Raw genomic sequence first — 19,091 nt, 5'->3', positions numbered from 1 at the left:
GTCTGGCTGCATTGTAAAAGAGGACTGTTTCTTAATTTTTATGACTAAAACTGAACTATTACTCTTCAAAGAAAGGTGAATTGTTGCTTTGATTTTAAATGCTATTAATTTGTATTAGGGAGATAGATAAAATATTAAATTCAATTGTGAAATGGACCGATAGGGTTATGTTTGGAATTTGAAAAGCAGGGCTTCAAGCAAATAAAAGATGCATAATTTCCAAATGCATAAAAGTCAGGATAGGCCTCGGCCATCCCTAGTCTCAAGGTGCCTCCGCTAGTGCTCCAGAGCGTTTTACATTTCTACAAGCGCAATGGGAGGAGGTCAGATGTTAAATTAGTATTGTGAATTGTTTAGACGTCAATTATTTTATACATGATAAATTTAAAAAAAAAATTAGAAATGAAAAAATGACTGTTTTTCGATACTAGTGATATTGGTGGAGCGGGATTAGAATTTAAAACTCCTACTGCATAAGATACATGTAACCAATTGAGATACAAGCCTCTTAAATCAAAATATGACCTTTAAAACATGAATAATTTAGAATTTTATTTGAATGCGCATGAAATAGAAAAATCATAAAGTTGACAAGATGAGAATGAGAAGGGATGGACTCTGTTCTAATTTACACAGCGGGGTAGAGATTATAGTATACATATAAAATGACCAAAAAGCCCTTATCCCCGCAGGATGACAGATGCGTAAAATGCAATGCAGTTTCCGAGCGGTCAACAATCCACATTGTTCCCATTTTGAGGTTATATTTTATTAGGCTAGTTTGTATTAATGCATCGAGTGCGTACAAAGTACAATTTGTGCAAGCATCATCAGACGGCCGTCGCGGATTACGTTACAGCCAGAATCCACCATCTTCTCCTCCCCCTCCTTCCTTCCTAACACCAATACCAACGTCAAAGGCCGGTCCTTTTCTCTTCTTTTCCCCTCTGCAAATTCAATCAATAACAAAGCAGCAGTTTCGGTTTTTGACAATACCAGCCTCCTCAGCCGCCTCTCACTGTAAATTCAGGTGCTTTTTTTTTCTTTCTGTTCAGCTGAGCTGCTTATAGATTCATAGTACTGGTTTGTGTAGAGAATTTTAGATGTTGGGTTTTGGAGTTTGACTGGACTTTTGTACAAGTTTCTGGTTTTTGTGAATTGGGTTTCAAGCAATTCGTGAAAGTTTGGAACTTTTGGTGGTTTTAGGTGTTCGGATTGGTTTTTGAGGTACTTTTTCAGCTGGGTTTTCTGTGGAGCTTCTGAATGTTGGGGTTTTGAGTTGACTGGATTTTCATATGAGTTTGTGGTTTTGTGAATTGGGTTTCAAGTAATTTAGTAAAAGGTTGGAATTTTGGTGCTTCCAGGTGTTGGGATTGATTTTTGGGATACTTTTACCAGCTGGGTTTTAGATAGTTTTCCTATTTCCAGTTGTGAATGGGCTATTGAAGGCTTTGGTTGAATTCGTGGGCACGTCAAGAAATCGAATTCTCTAGTGGGGAACTATGTGAAGATATGTAACTCAATTTTCATCCGTTTCGTTTGATGAGGATTTCAACCACTGTGTAACGAATCGAGGTTCGAATTGCTCATTTCAGTGGCTGTTACATAAGAATCTTGCTGGTTTGGAGCAATTTGAGGTCCTAATTATCGGTAACAGTACTGGCAGAAACGAAAACTGTCAGTAACTTTGATCAGCTCCTTTCTTGTTTTTGGGATTCTCTCATCTGTCAATCTGGTGACCTGAGTTTTGTATAGACTTTGGTTGAATTCGAAAGTGATGGCCAAACACTAAATTAGTGGGCTTTGGAATTTCTATATAGGTTGAACTACAAAAGGTCTGTGTTTTTTCGCATACTCTGATCTTTGGGCTTTTCTTCGCAACAACTTGACGAAGAATAGAATAAAGTTAGATGTTCCATCATTCTGTCAGTCCCAAAACGGGAGTTGAACAGATTATCCCCTTAAGAATGGCCATCACAGTGGTAAGTCTATTGCTGTTTGTGCAGTTGCCAGCAATCTTTGCCTCTGAGTTTGTTATACAGTCAAGGGGATGTAGCGATCACATTGCCTATTCAAGTTCTCATGGTCACAAATTGTTTTACATAAATGGGAATTCAGTGGAAAAAGCTTTATTCTGCACGGCTTTTCAGACATACTATGCAAATGGTTGCATTTTGGAAGGCGACCTTGGCATTTACCATTGTGCTTTGGACCTTTCACGTGGTATGATTGATATGATATATTACTTCGGTTGCTTGTTTTAAGTTGATTTATTACTTATGTAAAGCTTTTAGGACCTTCATTAAGTATTGCTTCTCTTGCAGTTGATTTTCCCTCGAGGACGGTGAGGAAACTTTTGCAGAAGGAGTCAAGGGATAAATCTACTTTCGACAACAAAGAAAAGAAAGATTTTGCATCTCTGTCTGCGACGACAAAAGTCGGAATAGCAGCAAGTGGAATGTTTCTCGCGTGTTGTGTTTTTCTTTGTCCTTGCTTTTTCAAAAAAAGGAGAGAAAGTGCTCACAAAGTTCTTGCAAAGGAGCCAAATTCAAGTGAGTCTCTTGCATTAGCCCATCTATCTACAATTCGGAGAACAATTGCATTTTTGTTGCCTCTTATTAGTTTACCTTCTATTAGTTTCCTCACTGACTTCTTTATTTTGTTATTGATGCTAAATTGATTATCCTTTTGCAGTGGATTCAGTTTCTTCTTTTGAAGTGAGTTCTGGTCCTGAAAAGATCCCGGCCAGTCCACATCGTGCGCCACCAAGTCCGCATCGTGTGCCACCAAATCCACATCGTGCGCCACCAAGTCCGCATCGTGTGCCACCAAGTCCACATCGTGTGCCACCTAGTCCGCGATTTTCAATGTCTCCAAAACTCAGTAGACTTGGATCAGTGCATCTCAGTTTGAATCAGATTGCAAAAGCAACTCGCAACTTCTCTCAATCACAACAAGTTGGTGAAGGAGGTTTTGGAACTGTATACAAAGCCCGGCTAGATGATGGCCAAGTGGTTTCCATTAAACGAGCAAAGAAGGTATGGACAGTTCTATGTTAAAACTTTGTTGTGGGTTTTCAATGAAATATTGGTAATTGCCAGTTTGTTTATGAATGGATCCTTTGGGCCCTAACAGTGAATTGACTAGTTGTGTGTACTGGGTTCAGTTAGAAAACTAACATGCTGAAGTTGTATGCTTGTGACGTGGTTCAATATTTCAACATTGAAGTAGGCTTACATGGTCGGATTTCTGCATAGCATTATTTGTTGTGGAATTACTAGTGTTCGTGGTGGCAATATTTCTATCGAACACTCAAGTGGATTTTTAAGGAAGTTTTTATTCTCATGTCAGTGATTCAATCAAATGATTGCTATTTTGTTAACATGGAAACTTTGTAACAGGAATACTTTGAGAATTTACAAACTGAATTCAGCAGTGAAGTTGAACTGCTTGCCAAAATTGATCATCGAAATCTCGTAAAGCTACTAGGTTATGTTGAAGAAGGAAATGAGCGCCTTATCATTACGGAGTATGTGGCAAACGGTACTCTTAGAGAACATCTGGATTGTAAGCTTACTCAAATCCTTTCATAACATTAGCTAGTTCTGATTTATAAAGTGATGAGATCGTAAATAATTATGCTGCTACACTGGCAGGTCAGCATGGGAAAATCCTAGAGTTCAACCAGCGACTTGAAATTGCCATCGATGTTGCTCACGCCCTTACCTATCTTCATTTATATGCTGGTAACAAACTCTTCATTTAATGCATGCATCACAGTTTTTTCTTACGTTTTATTTTTCGGGATACGAATGAAGAATTGGTTTTGATTTGTCAACCTGATTGATGCCTAATCTGTTATCCATCTCGCAACAGAAAAGCAAATCATCCATCGGGACGTGAAGTCCTCCAACATTCTTCTGACAGAAAGCATGAGAGCCAAAGTGGCAGATTTTGGATTTGCAAAGCTTGGCCCGATGGACTCAGATCGAACACACATTTCAACCAAAGTGAAGGGAACTGTCGGTTATCTTGACCCTGAGTACATGAAAACCTATCAACTCACCCCAAAAAGTGATGTTTACTCGTTTGGGATCTTACTAATAGAAATTTTGACTGGCCGTCGTCCAGTGGAGTTGAAGAGACCTGTTGAAGAGCGGGTGACCCTCAGATGGGTAAGTTGCGCCGCTAAGAAATATTGACGAGAAATAGTATAGTCAACATTCAACAAGATAAAAATCACTAATTATATAGCGTGCTATTAAAATGTGATATGATTACGTGGTATTATAATGTCATGTTGTTGTAACGATTATATCTGGTTTCAACATTTTGCAGGCCTTCAAGAAGTTGAATGAAGGGCGCGTGGCGGAAATGGTTGATCCTTTGATGGAGGAAAATATAGATGCAGAGGTTCTGATGAAAATCTTCGAATTGGCTATCCAATGTGCAGCCCCCATCCGAGTTGATCGGCCGGAGATGAAATCGGTGGGAGAGCAGTTGTGGACAATAAGGGCAGACTACCTCAAAAGTGTCAAGAGAGGGCAGTAGAGAAATCTTTCTCCATTCTTATTCCCTCACTGTTGTTTTCAACTTACCATGTAAAATTTAATTTGGTCAGACTCACAGACACAAGTTTGCTTTTCGTTTTGGCCATTTTCTCGACGTCGTTTTCGCCTTGAACATACTTTGGATGTGTAATTCTTTGATTACCAAATCGAAGCAAGTTCCGACAGGGTTCCAATTTTTTTATTTTCGCCGTGATTTCGCATGTTTAACTTCCGGCAGCGGTTGTTTAGCTGTAGTTTCTTCACTATCCTGTGTGGGATCAACCATTTAGTTGGGAAAATGAACAAGTTAAACTGTAAAAATCTACGAGGCATTGGGACCGTCGTAAATATTACAAGAAAAAAGTAACTAAATTATAGCTTTTTACAGTTGCACCTTGTCTTATTTTCCTTCTATTTGGCTGGGTACAAATTCCTGGTTTATCATGCTGTCTAACGATATAAACTACTGCCCTTCCGGTCTTGAGCTCTCGAGGCCATGACAAACTCGAAAAATAACGACATACCGGACGTGTCATGATTTCATACCGTCGAATGAAGATTATTTACGAGACCTTCTTCAGGGGGGAGCTACAATGCTAGGCTGAAAATGCCCCTAAATGAGTTTTGGCGGAGGTGGCAGCTGGAATCTTAGTCTTTTCCACCTGCTACTCACCAGCATAGGGTGCAAGCTCAATATATGTTCTGGCATGAAGTCGTGCCTCGTCAATATACCCACCACGGGAGTTCTCTGCAATCGAGCAGCGTAGATATGACAAGCAATTAGTAAGAAAACTGCTATAAAATAATTAGCAATTTAGCATAAGATCGTGATGTTAGCTACAAAAACTTCAAGGAATTTGCACTTACGTTGGACAGCTTGGGTATCACTAGAAGGTGCCTTAAGCCAACTTCTCGGAAAAGTATAAGAGCCTTTGCCAGTGACATCGTTTCCACAACAGTGTAAGGTGAAGTATTAGTAAAGGGATGCAAGTCGATGAACATTTCCATCTCTTCCTCGGTCAGTTCTATATCTTCTATCTTGTCCCCTTTGCCTGAACCCCTCTTGGCAAAATCCACTGATGAGAAGAGTTTAAAAGAATCGTTGCTCGCCAGAACTGGGTTGGACACGAATGCTTTCTTCTTCAGCAATTCAATAAGATGGGCACGGAGGACTATACCAAACAAAACGGGCGTTTCAGAAAGCGGAGGCTCATCAATCACAGGGAACCCATTATGCCCTGTAGTACGGAGGACGTGTACTATGTTACCAACCTTCTCAATGCCTTGAAATAGTTGAAGTGGCCCTGTTACTACATCCGCTACTGTCAGCTGCCGCATATATGGTTCAACATGACTTTCCAGATAGGGAAGACCCTTTGCTTTCATAATAAGATCATATATATTGCTATTGAAAGCATCCGCCGTTGTCTTTGAAACAAGAAGAACCACCATTATTAATGGCAGCAATAACAGATTATTGGTCAATTCCAGAATAATCACACATAGAGAGACCGTCATCCTCATGGTTCCACCAAGAAGAGCAGCAGCACCCAGCACAGCATATAGACCGTGATTGAGATTCGAGTGTTTACCAACCAGCATTCCGAAAAAACGCCCATAAGATGCACCAGTCACAATAACAGGTACGAAAAGACCAGCTGGCACAACCACCCCGTAGCTAAAGATACTCAAGAAAAAACAGGTGACGAAAAATATGATCATCGAGGAATATTGAAACTCAGAATCAGTATTCTTGCTGAAGAGGTTTCTAATAGCATCATCATTCGTGTTAAATATGAGGCTGGCAAGGTCATTATAGTGACCAGCAGGACATTGAAACTTCTTGTAGTTACCAGACCGTCCAATGGTAGGGCAGGCTTCTACTGCATCACGTGGGCAAGGTCGACAAGTTGCAAGCCACGGTAATCCAAAAAGAAGACAAGATGTGAAAATGGAGACTGTACAAGCTATAAGGATTTTATAAACGACACCTCTCCTGGCCAAAGGAAAACATCAAGGGGATCTCAGTCAGCAAATATAGCGTTTTAGAACATTTTGAAAATACTAATCTGTGCATGCGTGACTAAGCTGAAGTGCTTACTCATGGATGATATTGTATATTCGGATAACTTTTGTTAATAGAGAATTGTATAGGCTGCCCAATATGCCGCCTAAAAACCCAAGGAGAAGCACGGGAGGCACATCGGTAATGTGATATGATATATTTTCTGAATAGACATCAAACATTATCAGTCCCCCAGTACCAAAAAGCCCACATTTTCCGCTGTAGCAAACATCAATCAGAGCTCGAAGCACAATTGCGATTACAGCTGTTGTAAAGAAAGCTCTCCACAGAAGGGCACTTCTCCACCTACAAAACAAAAGCTTGGTTGAATAAAATGTGCCAATCCGCTGGATCCCAATATGTATGGTTAAGTATTGAATATTGATACAAACGGAAAGACTTAGGGTTATATGCAATATATATATAATTGGAAATCCATTTTACACCCGTATGTCACGAATGCAAAGTGATGACATGCAAATGTATAGGATGTTTAGTATAAGAGAATTCAACTTGTTAGTACTATGAATGAAAAGCAATGACCAAACAAACGAGTTCAGATAGAGAGCTTGATGTACCAAGATGCCATTTCTTCAAAAGCAAAGAGTACCCCACCGACAGGGGAACGAAAGGATGCACCAATTCCAGCAGCTGCTCCACACGTTACCAGATCCCTACGATCGCGATCATTCTTGAAATATCGCAGCCATTTCCATGTCAAGCCATGCTTCTTCGATCCTCCCTGACCCAACAATGATGCAACACACGCACCGGTATGTACCATGGGCCCTGCCTTTCCAATAAGAAGAGAGGACGACACTGCAGTAACACTGCCAACAATCTGAAACAAAAGAAAAATATGAAATTTTGCAATCCGAATTTCAGTTGAGATCATAAATTATCATACGCAGAATTCACATAATATTTCCATGTGCAAGGCTAGCCGACATTCACCTCTCCCATACCCTGCGTAAAGCGGGAGCCTTGTGCACTGGGTACGACCTTTGCAAGTTCGGATTACATGAGTGTGTAATTGCAATACCTACTATCAAGTTGCTGACTTTCGTACACATTAAGCAAAACTCAGTTCACAACGGAAATTGGCAAAAGCTGCTTTGCTGAAAAGCAATTTACACAATGCAACAGCACTTGTAAAAGCAAAAGCAGAGTCAGTTGGTCACCTTAACAAGCAAAGTCTTTATTGAATATATTCCGGGCGCATCGACGCCGTTCAGGTACGCCTTCACCTCCGGTATACCGGACCCTGCGGCGGCGGGCGCCACGAAAGCGGTGACTACAACCGCGAAGAAAGTCAAACCCAAATTTGAGAAGAAGAAGACGGCAAAAGCCAGCCAAAACCTGTAAAATCCCCATCAACAAAAAGCAAAATTGAAGACAACAACTCCACAAAAAACAACCAAAATTCAACCCTGAAGTAAAAGTGGAGCAACCTGCGCTGCAACATCATGTTGGACGTGACAACAAACTTAATGCCGGCGATGTTTTCGACGGCGAGGTTGTTGCAGAATGCAATGAGTCCGACGACGATGCCAACAAGGAAACACGAGACCCACTTCATGAATATGTACTGTAACACGTGGGCCTTCCCGCAACTCCGCCAGTCCTGCTTGAAGAACTCGTCCTCGAGAATCTCGTAATCGAGGCTCTCGATTGGGCGGACATTGGCGCCGACCAGCGCCACCTGTGACGTGGAGTTCGGGGCGTACCGCTGGCGCGAGATTAACGGGGCGGTGATGGATTCCGGGTCCTCCGCCGCATTGAGGCTGGCGTTGGTGTTGCCGTTGATGAACATGGTTCTGTGTTTTTGGGGTCGCGGCGGCGGACGGGCGGAGCGTTTAACTCGGAGTCATGAGTCAGAACTCGAACTCGGTTGGAGTGTTGAGAGTAAAGTGGCTGTTTGTGTTTGTATATGTTTTTGTGTTGGTGGGCGCTCCCTCTGTCTCTGTCGATTCTTATTTGCAGAGTTTGCTGGAATCAGGACTCTTCCGCTTTTGGGCAACGCTACGCTTCTCCTCCTTCCAATTTTGGTTCTATTAAATAGTTTATTTTTTTCCGACTTTTATCGTGTTAAATACATGTAAGCATTTTAGTCAAATTCGTGTCTAAAAGTGAAATAATTATTTAATTACAATTATTTCTTTAATTATTCAAGTTCTCGCATCCTAATTCGATTTAGTTTATGGGTTGTGGTGCATTTGTTGTCACATCCCGGTCCGGGTCCCTACCACATCTCAGGCTCAACTCCATTATAGCACGATATTGTCCGTTTTGGGCTCCAACCATGCCTTGCTCAACTCCACTATAGCACGATATTGTCCGCTTTGGGCTCCGATCATGCCTTCACGGATTTGTTTCTGGGAACTCACACGAGAACTTCCCATTGGGCCACCCATCCTGGGATTGCTCTCGTGCAAACTCACTTAACTTCGGAGTTCCTACAGAACCCAAAGCTAGTGAGCTCCCAAAAAGCCTCGTGCTAGGTAGAGATGAGAATATACATATAAGGCTCATCACCCTCCTTAGGGGCCCGACGTCCTCGTCGACACACATCCGGCCTGGGCCCCACCACATCCCAGGCTTGACTCCACCGTAGCACGATATTGTCCGCTTTAGGCCTTGACCACGCCGTCACGGTTTTGTTTCTGGGAACTCAGACGAGAACTTCTCTGTGGATCACCCATCCTGGGATTGCTCTCGCGCGAACTCACTTAACTTCGGAGTTCCTACGGAACCTGAAGCCAGTGAGCTTCTAAAAGGCCTCATGCTAGGTAAAGATGAGAATATACATATAAGGCTCATCCGAGGCGTGCTGGCCGTCACACCACGATTTGGGTCGGGATGTGTCACTTATTTTTTCGTTTTGAAAGTGTGATATGATATACGTTTATTGTTTTGAAAATCTTAACCGTTTTTTACAATAACAACACTTCCTATTTTTGTCTGAAAATCGGTTCACTAAGCACGAAGCAAAGGAAAAACCCAAAGGGAGTAACATTATAATTCATAAAAACATAGGAGTATCAATCCATACGCATAAGGAAGACTATCATGAATAAACATGAGCTAAAAAATAACATGCAAGCAAACGATGATAACAAAGTTAAATTTTCAAATCATACAGATCAATGATGTAAACCATTACAGAAGCATCAAGAATAAAAAACAAAGACTGACACGACATAAACACTTTAAAAAATAAAAAAATTAAATACTAAATTACTTTATTTCATAACTGATTATTTTCGTGACACGATCAAAATGCATTTCATTGTCAACAATTAATAATAAGTATTGTCAGAGGTCAACAAGATCACATTGAGTCTTAGTAAAGATTGGATGCTCCGACCACTTTCCAACTTTTTATTTTTTAAAGTATGAGTCGAAGTCCAAGTGGAATTTTTTGAAAAAAGTAATTGCTCAAGGAAAAAGACATACCCAAAAATGAACAATAGCTAAAGTTTAAATATAATGCAAAAAACTAAAACTGAAAAATGTCTTTCCTATTTGTCACAAACCCAGGCTGTCCGTGAATAAGGAATATTACTAAGTTAGTGACATCACATCATTTATGGCAATACAATTTATTAACTATACAATTCATTACTAAGTTAGTGACATCGCATCGTTCATCGTATTGTTCTTGAATAAAATCAGAAGGATCCCCTAACCATACAATTCATTACCAATGGAGATGGCAAACTTGGCTAATCCATGGGCAACCCCATTACAAATTCTTGGCACATGCACAAACTAGACCGGGAAAACCAACTCCGCCACAAACTTGACATCCTCCACTAGCAAACCAAACTTGAACAAATTCGGGGAGTAGTTATTAATAGCAGCAATAGCAAGCGCATAGTCACTCTCCATAATAACCCGTCTAATCTGCAACCTCCCCACCAACCGAAGTCCCTCCAAGATAGCCTCGAATTATGCCCCCGGTGCTATAAACTGCCCCATATCCCATCCTGTAACACCACTTCCACACCCCCAGAACTCCACTCCAACCAGTGGGAGCCATCCATTTAAGTTGAGAAACCGGTCTAGAGACCCTCGGCACCACCTGGGCTGCCAGAAACACTTGATACCAACTCACCACATTCTGAACCACTTCCATTGGCTTCCCACGCTGCCCCTCCCATACCAGGGAATTCCTAGCCTGCCACATGCCCCAGAGAACAATACAAACCAGTTCAAACTTAGTCTTTTGAGTCTCAACAACCGATAATAGCCACTCCCGCATCAACACCCCCGGCTCCGGCAATACAATGTTATATTTATATTAAGAGTATAGATCGACTAAAGCACACAAGTTATAATAATTTGATATCAAATTTGTCATATACAAGAATCGAAACTAAAATTTCTCGCTTACAAAAAAATAAAACTATTTTCGAACAGTAGTACTAAATGAATTTTCCTTTTTTCCTCGTTAATTAAATATCAATTGTCTTTCGAAAAAAATCACTTTGTAACACAACTAGTTCCTTGTTTTTATTGAGCACCTAATATAAATTATAATCGTTCGAGAATTTAAAAAAAAAAAAACTATTTTATAACTAAATTGTTATTTTGCTACTTTAGGAATGTTAAGGAGACTTTTTCAAAAGTGGGAATATTCATGTACTATTTGTTATTTCGCAGTTTAACATCAATTCACATGCCAACATTATAAACATTTTGCAAAAAACATGAGTTGACATAGAGTCAATGGAGAGTTCCACTTTTGAAAAAGCCCCATTAACATTTCTCTGCATATCACATAAACGTATTATATACAATCATCATCTCAACAGTTGCATGATAATTGTATTAAATATATGTAATTATTACAGTCAAATTCATAATTTATAACTAAAAGTAGAAATCAAATATTAGAAAATTAGTAATTTCGAACTAAAATAGATAAAAAATGATAATAAACAAAACAAAAAACATATGACCCCTGAAAAGAAAAGGACAAAAAAAAGTCACGTGCACAACACGTGGTGTGGTTGAGTGCGCGAAGTGTTGATGCGAGGCCGCATGCGGTTGTCCTCATGCAGAAAACGTAGGCGCGAGCGCAGGACGTGGAAACTTCGCACGTGTGGGCCCCGTGGTGGTACGTGTGGCGGAGCGCTGAGGTGTTGGTTCTTTTGCGCGGCTAACACATGTCTCGACGCGACCCCCGTACGGCGTCGTCTCTTCATTCGTTCTTCCGCACGTGCCATATCCCATCAAATATTCTCGTCCATTTTTGTAAAAATCCCAACTTAACGAACAAAATGGAACATGTAGGGCCCATCTAGGATCGCGTGCCCAAGGCAAAACATAAGTGGTTGTCATTACCTAGTACTTTCTAAATTATTAGGCTAAACCTTAAACCTTGACACCTGCTGAATTTGAGGAATTTACAATCCTGTAGGATCTGTTTGGTACTCTACTTGAATCCAAAATTTTAAACTCAAAAATAAATTTCAAATTTTAGACCTTAAAAACTTGTTTGGTAGGATTATTTTCAAAAACTAAACTCAAAATTAACTCAAAAATATAGTTTCTTATTTCTCTTTCCTCTTTTTTTTAAAATTTTTTTTACCTCTTTTGTCTCTCCATTAATCCGCTCTCTTCATTCTCTCACTCCTCTTCCTCTCCATCTCGTCTGATACTCTCCCTTCTTTCTTTTTCCTTCAATCATCTCTTACTTTATTTCCTCATCTCTCATCTTTCTCCCTCTCCTGCGACCCGCTCTCTTTAGATTTTTTTGTCTAGTTTAAGTCGTAAGATGTAAAATTTTTAAATCGCAAACCAATCAAGTTTTTTAATCTTAAAGAAAATTGTTTTCAAGAAATGTTCTTAAAAAATGTTTTGAGAAATGATAAAAAAAATTCAAATAGGATAGCAAACAAGCCCTTAGTTTTTAGTTTTTTATTTTTTTATTTTTTTATTTTTGTCGAAAGATAGAATTTAATAAAGACGAATATAAATGTTTACATCTTCCGCAGGGGTATTAAACAAGAAATCTAGGCAAGAACGTTCCAAATAGAAAAATTCCATGCAAAGCAGTAAATGCAGCAACCTTATGAGCAGCCATATTCCCAGAACGTTTGACAAAAAGAAAGTTCACGACAGACACCAATTTGAGCAACTAACAACCAGATATCATGAAGAAAGCACTCCAGAGTCACATCTTCAAATTCCAGCCTGTTAAGAATTTGCAGCAAGAAAAACATCGAATAAAAAAAACCACAAATTTCATTTACCGTATTTCCTTTTCAATCGTGAGGATGCGTTATGCGATGTATTAATTGTTCATAAACTGCGACATGTATATAGGGTTTAAAACTCGACCACAAGAACTAAGAAGCCTAATGATGACAATATAGCTCTCCATTAACTGAAAAGCAATGTGCTTAGTTTTGGGCCGTCTATTTAACACGAATTGGAAGAGTTGATATCCACATAAAGTTTCTGCTCCAATCTGCAGTGTGTCAAGAAATGGCCCAATATACATGGGATCGTGTTTTGCTGAAGTTATTGAGAGCAATCTCTTGTGTAGTAACATTTGGGAAAACTTGGTTGGGTTTTTTTTTTTTTTTGTTTTTTTTTTGTTTTTTGTTTTTATCAAACTAACTCCGCCTATGTAATTTTACATTGCCGGTCCCAAGCCCGGATAAAGGAGGAGGGGGAGGGCGTCAGGTAGTCGACAGCCGGCACTCCATGATCACGTCGAATCCTTATGAAAATGAATCCAGAACAAAATCGCGCTAAAGCTAGGGCGTCACCCGTAAGTGGCGCGCTGTGTGGCCCGAGCACAGTGATAAGTGAGCAAGGGTCGCTGTATCTCCATCGGCACCCGGATGCAGTGTTAAATGAGCAAGGGGGCCGTAGAAACTTCTTTTCGAACGACTCCACTCAAAGTTGTTTGGGAGCATATGCTCCTATCAACTTTACACGGGACACACAAAAGAAGTACTTTGATCCTATTAGACGGGGGAGGGTGAAGAAGCTAGGACAGAAGGGTAGAGTTCAAGAGAGCAAAATGCGTTTAGGAACGTGGAATATAGGAACCTTAACGGGAAAATCTATGGAAGTAGTGGAAGTTATGGTGAGGAGAAGGATAAATATTATGTGCCTACAAGAAACTAAGTGGGTTGGTAGTAAGGCAAAGGATCTAGAAAACTCAGGGTTTAAACTTTGGTATTCGGGCACAAATAGAACGAGAAACGGTGTTGGCATCATCGTGGACAAGACCTTGACACAAGATGTTGTAGATGTCAAGAGGGTAGGAGATAGAATCATGGCAATCAAGATTGTAATAGGACAAGAACTTATCAATGTGATTAGTGCGTACGCACCTCAAGTAGGGTTGGATACGAGTTCGAAGGAGAAATTTTGGGAAGACCTTGGAGACTTGGTGCAAGGAATTGCTCAGACGGAGAAGTTATTTATAGGAGGAGATCTAAATGGACACGTGGGCAGGGAGACAGGCAACTATGGAGGTTTTCATGGTGGCCATGGTTTTGGGGAGAGAAACGAGGATGGGGAAGCTATCTTGGATTTTGCAATGGCATATGATCTCTTCTTAGCCAACACCTTCTTTAAGAAGAGAGAAGAACATGTGATCACCTACAAGAGTGGGTCGTCAAAAACACAAATAGATTTTCTTCTAATGAGGAAAGGGGATCATATAACTTGTAAGGATTGCAAAGTTATACCAGGAGAGAGCGTGGCTAATCAACATCGCTTGTTGGTGATGGATGTACATATCAAAAGAGGGAGACAAAAGAACAAGACTTGGAAGTGCCCAAGGACTAGATGGTGGAATCTAAAAGAAGAAAAACAAGCCATTTTCAAAGAGAAGGTAATCACCCAATGTGTGTGGGATAGAGAGGGGGAAGCTAGCCAAATGTGGGATTCCATGGCTAGTTGTATCCGAAAAGTAGCAAAAGAGGTATTAGGAGAGTCCAAGGGCTTTGCCCCACACCAAAAGGAATCTTGGTGGTGGAATGAGGAGGTACAAACAAAGGTGAAGGCTAAGAAGGAATGTTGTAAAGCCTTATACAAGGAGAGGACCGATGAAAATGGTGAAAGGTATAGAAAAGCGAAGCAAGAGGCGAAGAAAGCGGTCAGAGAAGCTAAGTTAGCGGCTTACGACGATATGTATAAACGACTAGATACCAAAGAAGGAGAGTTGGATATCTATAAACTAGCTAGAGCAAGGGAAAAGAAGACAAGGGACCTAAACCAAGTGAGGTGCATCAATGATGAGGATGGAAAGGTTCTTGCTACAGAGAACGCGGTTAAAGACAGATGGAGAGGTTATTTTCATAATCTTTTCAATGAAGGACATGAAAGGAGTGCTTCTTTAGGGGAGTTGAGTAACTCAGAAGAGTGTAGAAACTACTCTTTTTATCGTCGAATCCGGAAGGAAGAAGTGGTTGTAGCTTTGAAGAAGATGAAGCATAGAAAAGCAATAGGCCCAGACGATATACCAATCGAAGTGTGGAAAGTTTTGGGAGAGACAGGTATAACATGGCTCACTGACCTTTTCAATAGGATTTTGAAAACGAAGAAGATGCCAAATGAGTGGCGAACGAGCACTTTGGTGCCTATCTACAAGAATAAGGGCGACGTACAAAATTGCATGAACTATAGGGGTATTAAGTTAATGAGTCATACAATGAAGCTCTGGGAGAGAGTCATTGATCATAGATTGAGGCAAGAGACACGGGTTTCGGACAACCAATTCGGGTTCATGCCAGGGCGCTCAACCATGGAGGCAATCTATCTCTTACGAAGATTGATGGAAAGATATAGAGATGGGAAAAAGGATTTACACATGGTCTTTATAGATTTGGAAAAAGCGTATGATAGGGTCCCAAGAGACATTCTTTGGAGGATCTTAGAGAAGAAAGGAGTACGAGTAGCATATATCCAAGCTATAAAGGATATGTATGAAGGAGCAAAGACTGCCGTAAGAACTCATGAAGGACAAACCGAAAGCTTTCCCATAACTGTAGGATTACATCAAGGCTCATCCTTAAGTCCTTACCTTTTTGCGTTGGTAATGGATGAGTTAACAGGACATATTCAAGATGATATTCCTTGGTGTATGCTTTTCGCAGACGATATAGTGTTGATAGATGAAACTCAGGAAGGGGTAAATGCAAAGCTTAACCTTTGGAGAGAAGTGTTGGAATCTAAAGGTCTTCGCCTAAGCCGATCAAAGACAGAATATATGGAGTGCAAGTTCAGTGCAGATGGAGGCCAAAACGAGTTAGGGGTGAGGATCGGAGATCAAGAAATACCAAAGAGCGACCGTTTTCGTTACCTAGGATCTATCTTGCAAAAGAACGGAGAATTAGATGGAGATCTCAACCATAGAATACAAGCTGGATGGATGAAGTGGAAGAGTGCATCTGGCGTGTTGTGTGACCGCCGTATGCCACTGAAGCTCAAAGGAAAATTCTATAGGACGGCAATAAGGCCGGCGATGCTGTATGGCACAGAATGTTGGGCGGTGAAGCATCAACACGTACACAAAATGGGTGTAGCGGAGATGAGGATGCTTCGTTGGATGTGTGGGCACACGAGAAAGGATAAGATTAGGAATGAGGATATCCGGGGTAAAGTAGGAGTAGCCGAAATTGAAGGAAAGATGAGAGAAAATCGGTTACGGTGGTTTGGACATGTGCAAAGAAGGCCTACTGACGCTCCGATTAGAAGATGCGACTATGGGACAGAGGTTCAGGGCCGAAGGGGTAGAGGAAGACCTAGGAAAACTTTGGAAGAGACTCTAAGAAAAGACTTAGAGTACTTGGATCTAACGAAGGACATGACACAGGACCGAGCACAATGGCGTTCTAAGATTCATATAGCCGATCCCACTCAGTGACTTGGATTTTCCAAGTCTCCAACCGAGAAGTTTTCCTCACTCGAAAAATTAAGGGAACACTACCCCAACCTACATGCTCCACTCAGAAAGCTTCAACATACAAGCTTCAACAAAAGAAAATTCAAAGAACTTAGCGAAGAAGGCTTTGGTGTATTTAACACAATACGTTGAAATGAAGGAAAACTTATTTATTGATATCCCCGATAAGCTACAAATATGTACATATACATGAGTCAAAATAAACAAACAAGATGGAGCCTTCACAAAGGTTGCTTAGGAGAAGTCTCAGCAGTCGGTAGAGCCCCAGAAAGAGAAGGCATCGGAGGGGGATCATTCGGAGCCTCAGTACTGGACAGAACCCTAGAAGGAGGAGGCATCAGAGGTTGATCATTTGGAGCTTCATTACGCGGTACAGCCCCAGAAGACGAAGGCAATAAATGCCTTTGGAACAAACCCACAAATCTCTGATGATCAAGTAAAACCTGACCATCAGTTTCCTTCATCTGGTCAAGCTTCCTCTTCATGTTTGTAGCATAGTCATGTGCGAGTCGGTGCAACTGTTTATTCTCATGCTTGAGCCCTCTAATCTCCTGTTTGAGACTCATCACTTCGGCCGCCAATGACTCAACTTGGCGGGTTCGAGCAAATAGGCGTTGGGCCATATTAGACACAGAACCTGCACACTGAACACTGAGAGCCAGTGAATCCTTAACAGCTAACTCATCAGACCGTTTGGAAAGTAGTCTGTTATCTTTGGGAGTGAGAAGGTTCCTGGCCACCACCGCAGCGGTCATATCATTCTTCATCACGGAATCCCCAACGGTAAGAGGACCAGTAGGGGAGACGAAGGATGGGCGCCATATGTTGTCTGGAGAAGGCGGGGCTGCCTCTTCAACAAGGTTCAAGTCAAAACGACGGTCGGAGGGGCCAGACATTTTCAAAGGTATTGAAGAGAGAAGAGGTCGGACAAATCAAGATCTTAGAAGTGCAAGAATGGAGCTTCTACTGGTGGAGATTCAAGTGTGCTTTGGAACTTAATGCCAGCCCCTATAAAAAGCTGCACTCGACGGAGCTTCAGACATCGAAGAGGCGCCTGCTCAGAAATCGAAGAGGCGTTTGCTTTCTCAAAAGCTGGGCTGCTTAGAGACCACGAGGGTTGATCTCATAAATCGAAGAGGTGTTTGCTTTCTCAAAAGTTGGGCTGCTCAAAGACCACGAAAGCCGATCTCAGAAATCGAAGAGGCGCTCGCTTCCTCAAAAGCTGGGCTCCTCAGAGACCACGAGGGCCGATCTCAGAAATCGAAGAGGCACCTACTTTTCCAGCCTTGTCAGCACCTGTCACACGTACACTCAGCTTTGCGGAAATTATGGGTATTCTGTCGAAGACTTCTGGGGAAGTAGAAAACACATGAATCTTACTGTCCAATCACCCACTTCCCACACGCAGCAATAGCTCATGGGTACCACAGATAACTTTGCCAAAGTTCTCTGCCAAAGTTGAGCACGTGAAGCTTGCAGCTCCCACTACATCGCTCTGACCAAGAAGGGTAAAAGAATAGCAAAGAAACAGCACTAACAAAGTTTAGACCCATAAATTTTGAAGGTCTAGCTACCATATTATTACCCACAAGGGTAAAGGAACAGTACCACTGTTGGATAATTGGAAAGTCCCTGTGTGTCAACCTCTGTGCCTCGTGGCAAGGTAGACTAGCAAACATGCCCAACCTTTACTCACATTCGAGAAAACACTCCCAATAAGATTGCTTGCTCCAAAATCGAAGAGGCACCGTCCTCCGAATCTCGAGAGCCAGACTCCCAACATGACTACTTTCTCAAAAATCGAAGAGAGGGTAAAGGAACAGTACCATTGCTGGATAATTGGAAAGTCCTTGTGTGTCAACCTCTGTGCTTCGTGGCAAGGTAGACTAGCAAACATGCCCAACCTTTACTCACATTTGAGAAAACACTCCCAACAAGATTGCTTGCTCCAAAATCGAAGAGGCACCACCCTCCGAATCTCGAGAGCCAGACTCCCAACATGATTACTTTTTCAAAAATCGAAGAGACACTGCTCCCCGAATCTCGAGAGCCAGACCCCCAGCATGATTGCTTTCTCAAAAATCGAAGAGGCATCGTTCTCCGAATCAATCGAAGAGGCGCTCGCTTTCTCAAAAGCTGGGCTGCTCAAAGACCACGAGGGCCGATCTCAGAAATCAAAGAGGCACCTTCTTTTCTAGCCTTGTCAGCACCTGTCACACGCACACTCAGCTTTGCGGAAATTATGGGCATTCTGTCGAAGACTTCTGGTGAAGTAGAAAGCACATGAATCTTACTGTTCAATCACCCACTTCCCACATGCAACAATAGCTCATGGGTACCACAGATAACTTTGTCAAAGTCTCTGCCAAAGTTGAGCACGTGAAGCTTGCAGCTCCCACTACATCGCTCTGACCAAGAAAGGTAAAAGAATAGCAAAGAAACAGCACTAACAAAGTTTAGACACATAAATTTTGAAGGTCTAGCTACCATATTATTACCCACAAGGGTAAAGGAACAGTACCACTGCTGGATAATTGGAAAG

At 41.4% G+C, this 19,091-nt stretch overlaps 2 protein-coding genes across 3 annotated transcripts; one reads left to right on the top strand and one right to left on the bottom strand.

Moving 5' to 3' along the window:
- The first annotated feature begins 733 nt into the window (after nucleotides 1-733).
- On the top strand, nucleotides 734-4,744 carry LOC103400063 (calmodulin-binding receptor-like cytoplasmic kinase 3). Of its 2 annotated transcripts, none has more exons than XM_029093663.2 (8): nucleotides 734-1,030; nucleotides 1,365-2,223; nucleotides 2,325-2,552; nucleotides 2,695-3,038; nucleotides 3,402-3,567; nucleotides 3,657-3,746; nucleotides 3,877-4,175; nucleotides 4,339-4,744. In XM_029093663.2, the coding sequence occupies exons 2-8, from the start codon at nucleotides 1,911-1,913 to the stop codon at nucleotides 4,549-4,551; spliced, it is 1,653 nt and encodes a 550-aa protein (XP_028949496.2). In that variant the 5' UTR covers nucleotides 734-1,030; nucleotides 1,365-1,910; the 3' UTR covers nucleotides 4,552-4,744. The 2 variants fall into 2 exon arrangements, with proteins under 2 accessions (XP_028949496.2, XP_028949495.2); XM_029093662.2 differs by having other exon boundaries at nucleotides 738-1,030; nucleotides 1,207-2,223.
- A 91-nt stretch (nucleotides 4,745-4,835) lies between these two features.
- On the bottom strand, nucleotides 4,836-8,668 carry LOC103400064 (putative chloride channel-like protein CLC-g). Its single transcript, XM_008338754.4, has 6 exons — nucleotides 8,067-8,668; nucleotides 7,797-7,974; nucleotides 7,194-7,456; nucleotides 6,652-6,921; nucleotides 5,418-6,546; nucleotides 4,836-5,298 (listed from the first exon to the last, which is right to left on the bottom strand). The coding sequence occupies exons 1-6, from the start codon at nucleotides 8,426-8,428 to the stop codon at nucleotides 5,164-5,166; spliced, it is 2,337 nt and encodes a 778-aa protein (XP_008336976.3). The 5' UTR covers nucleotides 8,429-8,668; the 3' UTR covers nucleotides 4,836-5,163.
- Between the last annotated feature and the right edge of the window lie 10,423 nt (nucleotides 8,669-19,091).

Source organism: Malus domestica, chromosome 15, assembly GCF_042453785.1.
Source record: "Malus domestica chromosome 15, GDT2T_hap1".
NCBI classification, from domain to species: Eukaryota; Viridiplantae; Streptophyta; class Magnoliopsida; order Rosales; family Rosaceae; genus Malus; species Malus domestica.
The sequence above is the reverse complement of the archived record's forward strand: the minus strand, read 5'-3'. Positions and strand labels throughout refer to the sequence as shown.

Excerpts from the sequence above, each read along its gene's own strand:
- LOC103400063 (XM_029093663.2), top strand. The coding sequence starts at position 1,911 with ATGTTCCATCATTCTGTCAGTCCCAAAACGGGAGTTGAACAGATTATC. Across the intron at positions 2,553-2,694 it reads TGCAAAGGAGCCAAATTCAA|TGGATTCAGTTTCTTCTTTT; the intron begins GTGAGTCTCTTG and ends ATCCTTTTGCAG. Across the intron at positions 3,039-3,401 it reads CCATTAAACGAGCAAAGAAG|GAATACTTTGAGAATTTACA; the intron begins GTATGGACAGTT and ends ACTTTGTAACAG.
- LOC103400064 (XM_008338754.4), bottom strand. The coding sequence starts at position 8,428 with ATGTTCATCAACGGCAACACCAACGCCAGCCTCAATGCGGCGGAGGAC. Across the intron at positions 7,975-8,066 it reads AACATGATGTTGCAGCGCAG|GTTTTGGCTGGCTTTTGCCG; the intron begins GTTGCTCCACTT and ends GGGATTTTACAG. Across the intron at positions 6,547-6,651 it reads ATATACAATATCATCCATGA|GAGAGGTGTCGTTTATAAAA; the intron begins GTAAGCACTTCA and ends TCCTTTGGCCAG.